The 16,078-nt window shown below is 39.4% G+C and overlaps 1 protein-coding gene across 14 annotated transcripts in view; it reads left to right on the top strand.

Annotated features, from left to right (window-relative positions):
* LOC135746584 (guanine nucleotide exchange factor DBS-like) overlaps positions 1–16,078 on the top strand; it is an 88,359-nt gene that overhangs the window by 27,288 nt on the left and 44,993 nt on the right. For 13 of the 14 annotated variants that reach the window (XM_073814212.1, XM_065265194.2, XM_073814210.1 and 10 more), the window contains exon 2: positions 15,464–15,547. In XM_073814212.1, coding sequence (XP_073670313.1) covers positions 15,464–15,547 — 84 coding nt within the window. Of the gene's footprint in view, positions 1–902; positions 1,273–15,463; positions 15,548–16,078 lie in introns of those variants that run through there. The other variant, XM_073814213.1, reaches the window with a different exon arrangement.

Below are 16,078 nucleotides of genomic sequence, written 5' to 3'. Positions count from 1 at the left end.
GGACATGCAGCCGCTTGACATAGGGCAATACTTCCGGGTTTAAAAAGTTGCGGACCTGGTGGATAATAGCGGTATTGCGGAAAGACGGAAAATCTCGTCATTGGCGGGGAAGCGTTTTCTCTTAATTGACGAGATATCTCGTCAATGGCGGGGAAAGCGTTAAAAAAGAATCACTCAGGATGTATTTAAAAAAGCTTTAGTTTTCAAACTATTTTTAAAATTTTTTATAAAACTGAATCTCTAATTTCTCTCTTTGTTTCTCTGCTGAAGGGTTTTGAGTCCCATTGAATGCTTACAAAACGTAATTCATTGCAGCAGAATTTCTCAGCACAAACTCCAGCCACAAACAGGTGGTCCTGTATGTATGTGTGTGTGTGCGCGTGTGTGCGTGTGTGCCTGTGTGTGTTTCCCAGGCTCTTTGTGAATGCAGAATACAGGCGTAAAGCCCCATTCACTCCTATGGAATGCCTGCAGATCTCCCTGACACTAAAAAACATGTCTCTGTTATAAAAGTGTGTTTATCTATGATCTCTCTCTCTCTCTCTCTCTTACTCTCTCTCGCTCTTACTCTCTCTCTCTCTCTCTCTCTCTCTCTCTCTCTCTCTCTCTCTCTCTCTCTCTCTCTCTCTCTCTCTCTAATAGACTGAGTATCAAGATAGATGTTCATAGAATAATGTAGACAATTGTGTTTCTTGTGCCCCGCCTCTCAGTCCAGCCTTGTATTTTGATTGGCTGTCTATTATTAATCCAGAAAGAAAAACTGGTCTCTCTCTCTCTCTCTCTCTCTCTCTCTCTCTCTCTCTCTCTCTCTCTCTCTCCCTCCCCTCAAACCTGTTCAAAGCAGGACGATTAAACAGTGTGTGTGCGTATGCAGGAGCTTATCCTTTCCCCCCATACATACACACACACACTGCAACAAAATTGCATTCTGGTTTAAGCGTCGCCCCAGGGCTTTACCTCTCTCCAGCTGCACCGTCTGTTACCTGCACGTGTGTGTGTTAAAGCTGCGAGGGGTGTAACCTGACACCGGGAGACTTTGTGTGTCCGCCTGCTTGCCCGTATGTGTTGCGAGATGTGGACATGTGGAGCGCGTTGACGGACGGTTTAGCCTCTGTAATGAGTCCTGCGGGGGGATGAAGCCCCAGAGATAAGGACACCTGAGACTGGAGAGTGGCCAGGGAAGGTGAACTTTGAACGGGATGGAGCTCAACCGAATGTCCCTGCTATGCCACGACATCACCAGACTATGGCTACAACTTAAACTGATGACAGGTAAAGGGACTTGACTTGATATACAGAGGTAAATTTGTTGAAGCAGGTCAACTGTGCTTTCTAAATAAGGTGTTTATTTAATAGTTGGTGTTGGGCTTTGCATTTTGTCTGTGGAAAATTGCCACCTTTTGGTTAAAAACAAATAGTTTTTTTTGCATATTTCAAATTTGCTGTGTTTATATCAGTGTTTGTGGAGTAGTTTAAATCGTATTACTATCTAAATTCATAATGGGATCAATGATTATAAAGCTCAGTTTACTGTTGTAGTTTTCATTATCGCTTATCGTTTCATACTATATGATGATGATGATCTTGGATTATATGTCAAACTTAAAGGAAAACACCACAGTTTTTCAATATTTTACTATGTTCTTACCTCAACTCAGATGAATTATTACACACCTATTTTTTTCAATGCGTGCACTTAATCTTTGTACAGGGCTTTGTGATTGTGTTGGCATTTAGCTTCGCCTCATTCATTCCTATGGCTCCAAACAAAAGTTTTATTTTGTGCCACCATACTTACTCGTGTAACTACTCATGTAACAGTCTTTAAATAGGGAAAACATGGAAGTGTTTGGTGGCTTCTAAATTTATCCCTGTTTGGAGCCATAGGAATGAATGGGGCTAGGCTAAATGCTAACACATTCACGACGCACTGTACAAAGATTAAAAGTGCAAGCTTTGAAAAAAGATAGGTGTGTATTAATTCATCTAAGTTAAGGTAAGAACATAGTAAAATATTGAAAAACTGTGATGTTTTCCTTTAAAAGCAAGAGTTAAAGCAAACGCAAAGCTAAATTTGAACGTAAATAGCCTTGCGCTTCATTATCATTCATTATCAGAACGTGAGAGGCATATCAGTTGCTGGGTCAACGGCTGGTAACTCTTTTATTCATGTTCATCGGTTGGCATCGGTCTGGGTCTGAGCCAAGTTCCAGGACCCACTTGGACCGGCCCCAAAAGTGTAGTTTTACATTCAAGCTTTGTTTCAGAAAGCTTGTCAGTCTACTCAGCGGCGATCGTGGTGTGAGGTTTGGTTCAGTCTTAACGTTCACTATGGGTCCAAAAGATTGACAGCACATATATTTGCTCTCAATGCAACCCCGGGCTGTGTTTAAAACACTGTCAATTGAGTCAACTGAAAATGTTTTGACACGCAGTCATGTTGAATGCAGTCGAATGCTGTCACAACTCATGGTGTTGAGCACTGTGTCAGATTCATGGACAGTTTTGTTTGAGTTTCTGTTTGATGTTTGTTTTGGATCACTTTTGGCTATAAGAAATGAGATCAGCTCTAATGAAAGCAAAGTCAGATACCTGATCTCTACAGGTTGTATTTTTCACCGTTTGTAGGGTGGCACCCAGGAACACGCTGCCTGTCGCTTTATGTGTTGTGTCTACTGCTGTGTAATTTGCACATTTCTGAACTGTATGCCATGAGTGTTGTGAAGGAGATCATGGTGATAATTTTGCCAAAATTTTGATGTTCGGGTGTTGTGGGGGTTGCCAGGGCATTGCTGTTCGGTTGCAAAGGTATTCTAGATGGTTTTAAATGTGTTTGTAGATGGTTGCTTATTGCTTCAGTCAGAAAAGCCCACCTACGTCTCCATGATGATGTAATGACTTCTAGAAATCGTTCATAATGCTTATACAAATTTATTATAAATGTATTTGTCAAATATATAAACGACGTCATACTATCAATACAATAAAGGTAAAACACAACATGTTCTGCAGTATCAGTGTTTTCAGCACAAATGTTACAGGATCAGTTTATATTTTTTAGGTTACATGTTTTGTAGTGTTTTTTGCTTGACTACAGGAAAATTTCCCTTACTGTGACTTTTTCGTTACTACAGTAGCTGTATTATATAACCGTCCTGTGATCTCGCCTCACTTTTGATCGTGTAGGTTCATGTAGCCAACAGCTGTGGTTTTACTGGACATCAAGACCAGAAACATTTTACTCGCAGATATCATTGGGGAGAGAGAAAAAAAGAAAATGACTGTAAAATTATACCTGGTATTTATACTGTAAAAAGACCTCTTTCGTCTTTACCATTAATGTGAGTTCACTTTGAACTATTTGATAATGACATTATTCAAGGGGCAATGGCATTAAAATCTGACTCTTTCCATCTTTAAGTGCTATAATTGGGTTCCCAGGGCTTCTATCAACCTACAAAATGTGAAAAAGATCAAACCAGTAACTTAGTTTTGTAAACCATTCTCTACAAGGACATGAAAAAAGGTCATTGAAATTTGCCTCTCCTTATGATGTCATAAGGAGCTCTTATTATAATAATACCGCCCCTTAATTTGCACTATCCAACCACTGCACAGCCATTTAGTGCAGAGAGAAAACGAGAGAGAGAAAATAATCCACAGCACAATTGAGTTTCAATTACAACAAACCATCATCATTGTAATCAGTGTTTGCATTTCATCAGCTCATTTGCATTTTAAAGGACACACCCAAAACGGCACATCATTGCACACACCTACAAAGTGTCAATTTTAACATGTTGTTATAAATTATCTATATGGTATTTTGAGCTAAAACTTCACATACGTGCCCTGGGGACACCAAAGATTTATTTGACATCTTAAAAAATGATTGCTTTATTGTAAAGCACTGGAATGTCAGGAATCTGACTTGTTTGTTACTGGTTCAGAGGTCTGTGAGTATGCAGTGTATGTTTTCTGGTTATTTTTACAGTTTGGCAGATGGAGATTCTGTAAACTGCTGATATAATACCAAATGGTATTATACCCCTCCGCACACACATACAGGCATAGGTCACAGTCTGATAGCACATGCACAGCTGCCAGTTGGTGTGATTGTATATTTGGTATGGAGCTGTGAAGACACCACATTTTTGGATACATTTATTACACGCATACAAAGACACATGTGCGCGCACGCACACACATCCATACACATCATAGCATCCTCATGACATTCAACCATGTGCACTGTTTATGAACCATTTGGGACAAAACCTATTAAGTTGTTTTTGTGTGCTCTGAATCTAGGAATAATGACCTATTTGTTTGGTGTGCTTCGTGTGAGAGCCCTGGTGTCGCTGGTACTGGTATATGTGGTTTATGTGTATATTTTTACATGTGTATGACAACATACAGTAAATCTTGTTTTTCAAGGACACTTACAAACTAAATGGCTTAAAAACATACTAAACGCAATCTTTATAAATTATGGAAAAGAAAATGTGAGGGTTCGGTTTTGGAGAAAGGGAATAGAATATACAGTATAAAAGTCATTGTCTAATGTAAATCATGTATACGTGTGTGTATTGTACTGTATATCTGGTAATTCCATGGTATAGGGTTATATGTCCCCAGAAAAAATAGTGATGCCAGTATAATAATAGTAATAGTAATTATTATTATTTTTAACCTTGTTGGGACATCTTTTGATGTATTTTTTCTGTGATTGTTAGGTTTAGGTTAAAGGGGAAGGGGACGGTGTATACAAGTCCCCACAAAAAAGGAAACGTGTGTGTTTGCGTGTGATGGTACTGCAGTTGCCTGGTAATTCAGGACCAGGGCTGTTGTTTGATCTTACAGTAATGGTGTTTTAACAACTATTGCTCCCTTGAGTTGAGCACTTAACCTTGTTTTGCAGGTGAACTATGTAGTTAATGTTGTGAGTCAACTTGGGTCATTAAAGTTTATCAAAGGAGTAGTTCACATAAAGAATGAAACATAGGCCATTATTCACCATCATGTTGTTCCAAACCTCTTTATCTTACTTTCATCTACTGTAAGACAACATATGATACTTAGGAGAGTGTTCACATTGCTCTGTCCATAAATAGTGACCACAGACCATAGTGTTTGTATGGGCTGTTTGAAAATGAGCAATTCATGGAAGGATGTTTTTTAATAATGAATCTCCTTTTGTGTTCCATTAAAAAGAAAATGAAACAAATGTGACCCTGCCTGTGAAATCCAGCTAATAATATGATTAGGAACATCAATATTTGATTTTACTTTCATTTTAATATTTGATCTTACTCAGTCAATATTAAAGATATCAAGGTTACTTTTTTACATAATGTTTCTTACATTGTGAACGTTAGGATGCTTTTAAGTTGAAAACAGTAAATCATAAAAAATTTAGCTGGGTTTTAACAGGCAGTCACACATTTTAAACAAGGATACAGTGTATTTGTGTAGTTTGTAATTGTACCTTAACTGTACTAATGTCTTATTACTGACTAATAGGGACATTCCACTTTTTTGAAAATATGCTAATTTTCCAGCTTCCCTAGAGTTAAGCATTTGATTTTTACCGTTTTGGAATCCATTCAGCTGATCTCCGGGTCTGGCACTAGCACTTTTAGCATAGCTTAGCATAATCCATTGAACCTGATCAGTCCATTAGCATTGCACCTAAAAAAGTAACCAAAGAGTTTCAATATGTTTCCTATTTAAAACTTGACTCTTTTGTAGTTACATTATAATGACATTACGCACTGCCCGTAAATAGTCCCCTGCCATTGAAACTTACTAAGGGGACTATTTTCGAGCACTGTGTTATATCATTGCGCCTCCTGCAACCATGTTACGGCAGCAAAATCCTTGATTATTACGCCAGTTTGAGAGTATAGTTCCTAGCCATGTCTGCTTAGCAAATCGCAACTTTTAAATTTCCGTCGATGTAACTACAGAAGAGTCAAGTTTTAAATAGGAAAAATTTGGAAACTCTTTGGTTATTTTTTTACGCGCAATGCTAATGGTCTAATCAGATTCAATGGATTATGCTAAGCTATGCTAAAAGTGGTACCGCCAGACCCGGAGATCAGCTGAATGGATTCCAAAACTGTAAAAATCAAATGTTTAACTCTAGGGAAGCTGGAAAATGAGCATATTTTCAAAAAAAGTGGAGTGTACCTTTAATGTGTTGTGCTTTATGGAGCCACTACTGTATATAGAGCTTGAATATAAAGTATTTAGTTATTATGGGAATCACAATTGCGTCCCACTGTCCAGCATATATCGCCTCTATCCCTCTGCCGTACTTTATAGTTCAGACAGGCTTGGACAAGACATAACCAAAGAGGTCTTTAACAAAAACTTCAGCCTGTGTTTAACCTGAGCTGCTTGCACAGACATGAAGTATGCAGGGGATGTTTTCCTTGCATGTTAACATAAGTGTGTGTGTGTGTGTGTGTGTGTGCGTGCCGCGTGCGTGTGCGTGTGTGTGCGCTCTTGTTTTTCCATCTGAGCTCTTAGTTTAATATACTGAGGTTTTTAAGACATTATACCCAACACTCTCTTGTAAATAATGCAAACAGTGGGCATGCGCACAGAGACAGAGAAAAAATGCTGTCCTTGTTCTCCTGCACCAGGGAACAGAGATCCAAGAAAGGTGAGATCATGTCAAGGCTCACAAATGTAGATATCATACAGCTGAAACTTTTAATGAAATGTGTAGTAAAGATTTTTGATACTGCTTATAGGAAACTACTGTACAGTTTTGTAACAACAGGGTGTTACTTTATTAAACAGTTGGCACACATTTAGTCTTTAGATGTATAATTTCTCATGTCTCAAGACAGAACAATAAACATGGGACTTTAAAGGATAACACCACTGTTTTTCAATATTTTACTATGTTCTTACCTCAACCTAGATGAATGAATACATACCTATCTTTTTTCAATGCGCGTGCACTTAATCTTTGTACAGCGTGTTGTGAATGTGTTAGCATTTAGCCTAGCCCCATTCATTCCTTAGGATCCAAACAGGGATGAATTTAGAAGCCACCAAACACTTCCATGTTTCCCTTTTTAAAGACGGTTACATGAGTAGTTACACGAGTAAGTATGGTGGCACAAAATAAAACGTGGAGATTTTTTTAAGCGGATAAAAAATAAGAACTATATTGTATGGCGGAAGCTATTTTTATCCGCATATTTTTATTTTGTTCCACCATACTTACTCGTGTAACTACTCGTGTAACTTTTTTTAAATAGGGAAAATGGAAGTGTTTTGTGGCTCTTAAATTCATCCCTGTTTGGATCTTAAGGAATGAATGGGGCTAAGCTAAATGCTAATAGAGTCACAACGTGCTGTACAATGATTAAGTGCATACATTGAAAAAAGATTAAGGTAAGAACATAGTAAAATATTGAAAAACGGTGGTGTTTTCTTTTAATGGTTTAAAAAAAGTTGCGCTAAAAGTGCACTAAAACTTGTTTTTGTTAGTGGGAAAACAAGGCAATTTGTGTTCTGCGAAACAACATTTGCAAGTTTCCTAAAGGACTCATCTTAGTCTTCTGTTGCTGGCAACAGTCCAAGCCAAGAGCTTGAATCGCATTTGCATCTCAGTCACGGCTCAGCCCATCCAAGGGGCATTAAAAATGGAAAGCCCTGTAAAGAAGGCTCATCTACCCATGGAACGGCATTAAAATGAGAGCGTTTCCTTCTCCTATGTTCTTTCTAAATACCAGCACCCTGATGCCGAACCGCTTTATCATTGCCCGGTTGGCGTTCTTGGCGACCATACGGGGCCCAGGGCACTTTCTATAGCTGTTCTATTGGTGCTTTGGTTTTGAGGATGTTTTGGATTGAATGGAGGCTCTGTGCTGGAGCTTTGTTGCCTAAACATCAAGAGATGGGATGGTGAATGAAATGTTGGAAAGCTCGAGCTTTTGTTTCTCACGAGCCCAGCTGAGGTGACAGTGACAGGACTGAACGCGTCCTACATCAACACTCTTTTATTGTTTAGCAGAAGCGTTGGGATAAATGTAAATAGGAAACCGCATCCGGTGATCGGGTACAATAAAATCACTTCGTTATCATAGTGGTTTGTTCTAGTAAGCGCTGTTTGGGCTTGTTTGACTGATGGCCAAAAGTTTATCTTTCTGTGCGAATGTTTTTAATGTTATGTTTTTTTGGCCTTTATAGTGGACCGTACTTTCTATTAAATCAGCTTATTCTGGACCTGGATTGCTTGTCCAGCTGTGCTAAAATGCACACTATAGCACAGAAACTAGGCTATATTAGTGGATGTATTGAATCATAGCTGTGTATATAATTGCACAGCAGCCATGGAATAACATTTTTGATTTTATGAATGAATTGTGAATTTATTGGAGACTAGATCTTATAGCAAAATAGTAGCGTAATATTTCACTGTTTACAGTCTGTGATGCTATCAAAACATTGCACTTTTAGTTTGAATATCTTGAAGGAGGTGCCTCCGGGGCGGGACTATTTGTTTGACATTACCATTTAGTCATTGGGTTTGGGGCCGGACTGTCTGTTGACGTTTACATTTAGTCATCTCCATTTATTTTAGTCATTAAACATTTATTTAAAGGGACTTACAAATGAGGAACATAATTATGTATTACAAAGGTCAACAATTCCAAGTTTCTAAATGGGTTTGACATGCTTTCTTGTTAATGAGCGCTTTTTAGCAGGCTTTTATGTTTAGGTTCAGTAATTTCACTTTAATGACCATGAAAATGTTATTAGTCAGTAATTCAAATGCCATATTTTCATGAATGTCACACAAATTTGACTGAAATTTGAGTGCATGCGAGCTTTGTTGGCAAAAAGCTCCACTTTTACAAATAATCCACTTCTTTGCACAAGACATAGTAAACAGTTGCGCAACCACAAAAGATGCAACTAGAAACACTGCACATGATTAAGAAACTGAGCCACACATTAGGGGGCGCTGTGGTTCATGTGACTGTCACATTCGTGTTGTATTCAGGTCCAAGTACTCATAAGGGACCCAAGTTTGAATGTGATCCACAGGCATTTGGCACACTGTCGTTGATCCAATTCTTTTACGTGCACTTAAAGGAATAGTTCGCACAAAAATGACATTAAACCCATGATTTATTCACCCTCAAGCCGTCCGAGATGCATATGCCGATAATTTTTCAGACTAAAACATTTTCAATTATTTTAGAAAATATCCTAGATCTTTCAGTTTATAAAATATAAGGATATGAGATCCACCTCCGTCAAGTCCAAAAAATGTGCATCCATCATTCACAAAAGTAATACAAATGGCTCAAGGGGGATAAACAAAAGGTTAAATATGGATATTTTTTATGACAAAACATCAGCGCTTAAAGGGTTAGTTCACCCCAAAATGACAATTTTAACCTAAATCACTTTCCCCTGTGTTGTTCTAAACCACCAAGTCCTCCGATTGTGTCCAGAACACATTTTTAGATATTTTGATGAAAACCGTGAGGCTTAGACTATAGTTTGACTTTCATTCTTTTATGGGAAAAGAATTGTGAAAGACATCGCCAAAAAGGTCCATGTGGCATTAGTAGTTAAATAATAATATTATATAGCGACAAGAACACTTTTGTGCGCAATGAAAACAAACAAATGATTTTATTCAACAATTTGTTCTTCTCCTTGGTTGTTAAATGCACGATCACGTGCAGACTACGTCGCATGCTGCTGATGTGACCCGTTGACATAGTTGCTGCCAGCGTAAAGACACAGAATACGCTGGTAAGTAATTTGTGCATTTATACGGGCCGTTTAAGTATTGTTTACACCTTTTGCATAATGGCTTAAAAAAAGGGAAAAAAACACACAAACGTTGACAAAAAATGTTGGAGGACTTGGTGGCAAGTAATTTATGATACAATTTTAATTTTGGGATGAAATAACCCTTTAAAGATTGTAAGACACGTATGCATTGTGTGAAACCGAACTTAGCAGTTATGTGTCTGAATCTGCCGAATGTAGCATCTACACTCACCTAAAGGATTATTAGGAACACAATACTTGTACTGTGTTTGACCCCCTTTCACCTTCAGAACTGCCTTAATTCTATGTGGCATTTATTCAACAAGGTGCTGAAAGCATTCTTTAGAAATCTTGGCTCATATTGATAGGATAGCATCTTGCAGTTGATGGAGATTTGTGGGATGCACATCCAGGGCACGAAGCTCCCGTTCCACCACATCCCAAAGATATTCTATTGGGTTGAGATCTGGTGACTGTGGGGGCCATTTTAGTACAGTGAACTCATTGTCATGTTCAAGAAACCAATTTGAAATGATTCGAGCTTTTTGACATGGTGCATTATCCTGCTGGAAGTAGCCATCAGAGAAGGGGTACACGGTGGTCATAAAGGGATGAACATGGTCGGAAACAATGCTCAGGTAGCCCGTGGCATTTAAACGATGCCCAATTGGCACTAAGGGCGCACTCACATTATCCCAACCAAACCAAACCATGCCTGGGCGCGATTGCCACCCCTCCCTACTCCCCCAGGTGCACGCACTCACACTGTACTTCTTATTGATCCGAGTCCGGGCGCGCTTTCGTCATTAAGATGCGATTGTTTTGAAAAAGCAGGAAGTAAAGCGCTCTCTTAACACTGGAACCCACCGTAATGATAAGTCTGTGTTTTTTTATTCGGAGTCGTTTGGTACGCGATTACAGACAGCCCTCTCACATGTCATCATATTGCTTAGTTCATCTGTCACGTGCGCAGCTCGGACATTCACGTAACCCCGCTGCGCGCATCAAAAGGTTTTTACGGAGGCAGATGAAGGTGAGTGGTCGCGCAACTGACGTCTTCACCTTTTGAATCGCGCTCAGGCGCGATTGCGCTCACACCACAGCCTTCCGCGCCTGAGCCCAAGTGAACCGCGCTCCGGCCCACCTCTGCAACCCGGCCGCGGCGCGATTAAACAATCCGCGCCCGGGCGCGGAACGAAGCGATCACACTAGTCAAACAAACCAGGCTTTGGGGGTCAAACGCGCCCGAGCGCGGTTTGGTTTGGATAATGTGAGTGCGCCCTAAGGGGCCTAAAGTGTGTCAAGAAAACATCCCCCACACCATTACACCACCACCAGCAGCCTGCACAGTGGTAACAAAGCATGATGGATCCATGTTCTCATTCTGTTTACGCCATATTCTGACTCTACCATCTGAATGTCTCAACAGAAATCGAGACTCATCAGACCAGGCAACATTTTTCCAGTCTTTAACTGTCCAATTTTGGTGAGCTCATGCAAATGGAGTGGTGGAGATTGAGTGGTCCCCGGTGGGGTCTTCTGCCTCAAGGTTGTGTGTGTTGTGGCTTCACAAATGCTTTGCTGCATACCTCGGATGTAACCAGTGGTTATTTGAGTCAAAGTTTCTCCTCTATCAGCTTGAATCAGTCGGCCCATTCTCCTCTGACCTCTAGCGTCAACAAGGCATTTTTGCCCACAGGACTGCCGCATACTGGGTGTTTTTTCCCTTTTCACACCATTCTTTGTAAACCCTAGAAATGGTTGTGCGTGGAAATCCCAGTAACTGAGCAGATTGTGAAATACTCAGACCGGCCCGTCTGGCACCAACAACCATGTCACGCTCAATAATGCTTAAATCACCTTTCTTTCCCATTCTGACATTCAGTTTGGGGTTCAGGAGATTGTCTTGACTAGGACCACACCCCTAAATGCATTGAAGCAACTGCCCTGTGATTGGTTGGTTAGATAATTGCATTAATGAGAAATTGAACAGGTGTTCCTAATAATCCTTTAGGTGAGTATATTTACATATATTGTATATCTATGGTTAAAGGTGGTGCGCAAGAGTGGAGATGGGGACTTATTTGCATATTCATATTTGTGGTCAGAGCTGTGTGGTTGAGTACAAACACTAGAAAATTTATAAGAAAAGCTAAATTTTGCTATCTTTGTTGGTAATAATGTCTCTTGTGCACAAGCATGCCAAAATCTTCCATTAACCTCACAGGCTCAGTGTTAACCTACGTTCTTGCATCTGTCTCTGGTCACATGTTTCAGCTGGGAACAGCGATCCGGACCTCATGTTGATTTTAAACCTGATAGGTGACAATAAGTACTGCTCTGGGAACAGTGCAGCACAAGCACTTTTACGAACAGTATGCACAACAACATACAAGCGTGAGCCAACGTCTGTGTTTAAATTAGGGATTAAAAGATTTCTTTTTTCGCATACCATTAAACACCTGGCTTACCTTCATCACAACCTGCCACAAGGTGTTAAAACAGATGCTGTCTTCCTGTTTCTGACGTCCAGGTGAATGACGGTGGTTGTTATTTGAGGCTTGCAGTCTGTCGCTCATATGAGAAAAGCTTGCTTTTGTTCATGCTGTTGTCCTTTAGGGAGTTGAACTCTGACTGTACTTATTAGTCTAAATTTGAAAATGTAGAGGAATGTTGAACCTTTATTAACTGAGCACAGACAATGTCATTGAACTTAACATGAATTCAACTCAATGACAGGCTGAGAAGCCGGAGTAATACTGCAACACACGTCACCATACACCATACATCTTCTTTTGATGGGATCTCTGTGGCTTTTAAACAATGGCTTCCTGTGTGACTTTTCCTGTGTCTAGAGATTAGATTAGTATGCCGGTTTATCAGATGATATAAAAGTTGTGCTGTTTTATGATGATGATATTAGTATTTACATCAAGGGGTGCAATATTACATAGTTTAGGGAAATTGTAGGAATGTCACTGAAGTAAGTGAATCAAATAAAAATCAGGCTCATACAGACCATCTGCTTATGCAATAACATCTCTAGCTGAATTTACTCCAATTGAATATCAATAGAGGTTTGTCATATGTTTTATGTGCTGCTGGTGGTTTTTGCAAGTTTTAGGCCTATGCCAACACAGTTCTGAGCTGTTTTTAATGAAATATAATATAGTATAATATAAGCCCACTTATATTTGTGTGTATGTGTGTTGAATGTTTATCTGTGACCTAGTTTTATTTCCATATGCTGAGTGCAAAATTATTAAAGTTCACATAACATACACAGTTTCTGACCCCTCATGTTAATCTTGGGTACCTTTAGGGGCGGTTTCCCGGACATTGCTTTTCCTAGTCCCAGCCTAAAATGCAAGTTTGAGCTGCTGTAATTTAAAAACATCTTGTCCTGACTAATTTTAACATATCTGTGACATTTTTTGTCTCAAGATGCATACCTGTAGTGTATGTTTGTAAATTACCTAATATAAATAAGGCCTAGTCCTGGATTAGCCTAATCCCTGTCCAGGAAACCGAGCCATAGAGTAGTATTTTATCCTTCATATGTCTAAAAAGTCTTTCATGTTGTCAGATTTATAAAAGACAGATCTTTCTGTTTTTTTTCCAACAAGTTTAACTCTTGGAAGCGTACTGTGGGAGGTCACGAGTATAGCACAGCTGTATGTCCGTGTTGTTTACGTTATATGTGCTTATGTGCTGATTGCAAACATAACAGTTGAGATTAAATTTTGATTTACTTATGCCTCTGGTTCCAAATCCTGAACGGGGTACTTTAACGTTGGGACCGCACCATCACGATTAGTTGTTCCAACAATTGGCAAATCAAATCCGGCGTTGAACTGGGCCTTGTTTGTAAGCGATCATCCCCGAAATGCATATAACAAACCCATTCGAAATTATCTTGCTTTTCGGGAAAAAACAAACTGCATCCACTGTTGTCTTATTATGTGTGAACTTTGTGTCATGCTAATTTTTTGGAAGAACCTTGGTAGAACGAACTCAGAAGGTTGCGAGAACACAGAACGCACTTGTGAGAATTGAGATGTGTGATCTTCCTGTTGGTCACCTGACCTCCCCAGATTTCAGCCCTCAATGCGTCCTCGATATCAAGAACACATCCGGGTATTTTTATGCTTCCTCTGTACTTGTGTTCTTGAGAATAGGAATTAAACTTTGACAATTGATGAAGACGTAGAGCGAGAACACAAGGACGCAAGATTGCCGAAGAACGCATATTGAGAAACAGCCTATGACTCCTGCAAGAGGGGCACACAGTGGCAGTGGGCGTTAAGCAATCACATATCTTACAATTTAAATCAGTTAAGTCCCGCAATTTATTTTCTCTCGGACGTTCCTACACGCTTTACTTACGATGGACATCGGATTATTAATATAGTTTAATGTAAACACGGACATCGGATATGAGGCGTGTCTAAAGTATGTGTAAACAACAGGCAGGACAAAAAATCGGATTTGGTCAAAAGATTGGATCTGTGCATTAAGACTTGAATGTAAATGCAGTCAAAAAGACGGGGCGGGCCAAAGCCTACTGCTTGGCAGGATGGGGAGGCCTGAGACCATCCGCCCAAGCCCCCCCTTGACGCCGGGCCTGTACTCTCACTCTGATTGATGTGTGGTAAGCTTTTCCGATGGAAGTGCCCATATAAGGAATATGGGGTCCATGATATGTAACAGTTAACCAAAACTTTTCGAAACTTGTAGGAAAGAAGAGTGAGTTTGGCCCAGAAATACTCTTTGCCTTTATTTGGCATAAGGAATACAACTCTTTAACTGTGTTAATAATGCATGAAGTACCCCCCACTTTAAAAGATTTCCAAATGTTTCAGTAACAGCAGGAAAAATGCATGAATCGAATTGTGTGTGTGTTTTCAACTTTGTCTAGTAAGTGTTTTTCTTTGCTGATAGGCAGCTTGCCAGTTGCAAGGGTGGATGACATTGAACAGATAAATCCTAAACACATCCATCAAAATGTCTCATTTGTAACTTTAACACTAGCATCTGGTGCACAGTATCAGGGCAAACACAATACAAACACTTATATATAGATATATGGTCTGATCCTGAGAAAGATGAATCTTACCAGTAAATCTAAAGCTGCTTACAGTAATCCATCAACTCCTGATGCACAGAGGAAATCGCTGTTTACTGCTCTCTCTTTCACTCCATCTTCCATCTTTTCGTCATAAAACGCTCAAACACACACCAGGTTTAAAGATAGCTATTGTATAAATATCACTATTAATGTATCAATGTTGTATAATGTATCAAAGATCTATAATACATTTTTAAAACGATAACGCATTACATATGTTTTGGTTATGTGGTTATTTTTAATAAGCAATATTTGAAATCACCCTACAGTATATTACTGTGTAAATAAAATCACTGCATATGAGTGCCATGCACCCGCTGCGTGCCAGGCCTAACACACCCTGGATCAAACCATCTGTACTGTAATCCAGAAACATAACCGGATTAAGAATGTGAAGTGAGATTCGTTCTCCTTTCTGTCTTTGTGTATGAAATGAAACTATGCAATGTGACTTTTGAAGATATATCAATGGCCTTTTATTGCTATGTGGTAACCAAATCTCTTGGGGTTTTTTTTGTGCAGATGAGATTATGCAGCAGGAAAACAGTCCTCTGTGTGCTGCAGACATCAGCCCTGACCTCAGGAAACAGTTCGCCTTCCTGTCAGGTGAGTCTGCTGTTCAGTCAATCCCACAATCCTTTGCCTCTTAAGACCCTCATGAGGATAGGTTCAAGTGATCTTTGTCATTCCTCTATACGGTGTATGTGGTGATACTGTATACAAAAGGAACGAAATGCCAAGCATCACAGAGCACGAGGCGTCATATTTAACAGTACTGAATATACGTACAGTTAGATTTCTTTTTCAGGTTATCTATGACCCAGTCTGTGACAACCCAGTTTAAGGCATATTTCTGATTTACCGTTCTACATACAATTATCCTACACTATAAACCCAGACAAAGGCATGTACATATACATTAAACTAAAAGTATAAATAAATCACTTCCACACAGCAAAGGATTCATTTAAATAAATATTAGCCACATTGTTTACACATCTTCTTTACAGTCTAGTCAGCTTTGTTATGGATGAACTTAGATGTTTAGACTGTAGATGTTCCTGCTGTATGTGCTACAGGATGTAAGTGCATCTCTTGAATTGATCTTTTGCAATATTTATAGCTCTTGACAGTATC

This window comes from Paramisgurnus dabryanus, chromosome 4 (assembly GCF_030506205.2).
Source record: "Paramisgurnus dabryanus chromosome 4, PD_genome_1.1, whole genome shotgun sequence".
NCBI lineage: Eukaryota > Metazoa > Chordata > Actinopteri > Cypriniformes > Cobitidae > Paramisgurnus > Paramisgurnus dabryanus.
Note: the sequence above shows the minus strand (reverse complement) of the source record. Positions and strands in the feature narration are given on the sequence as shown.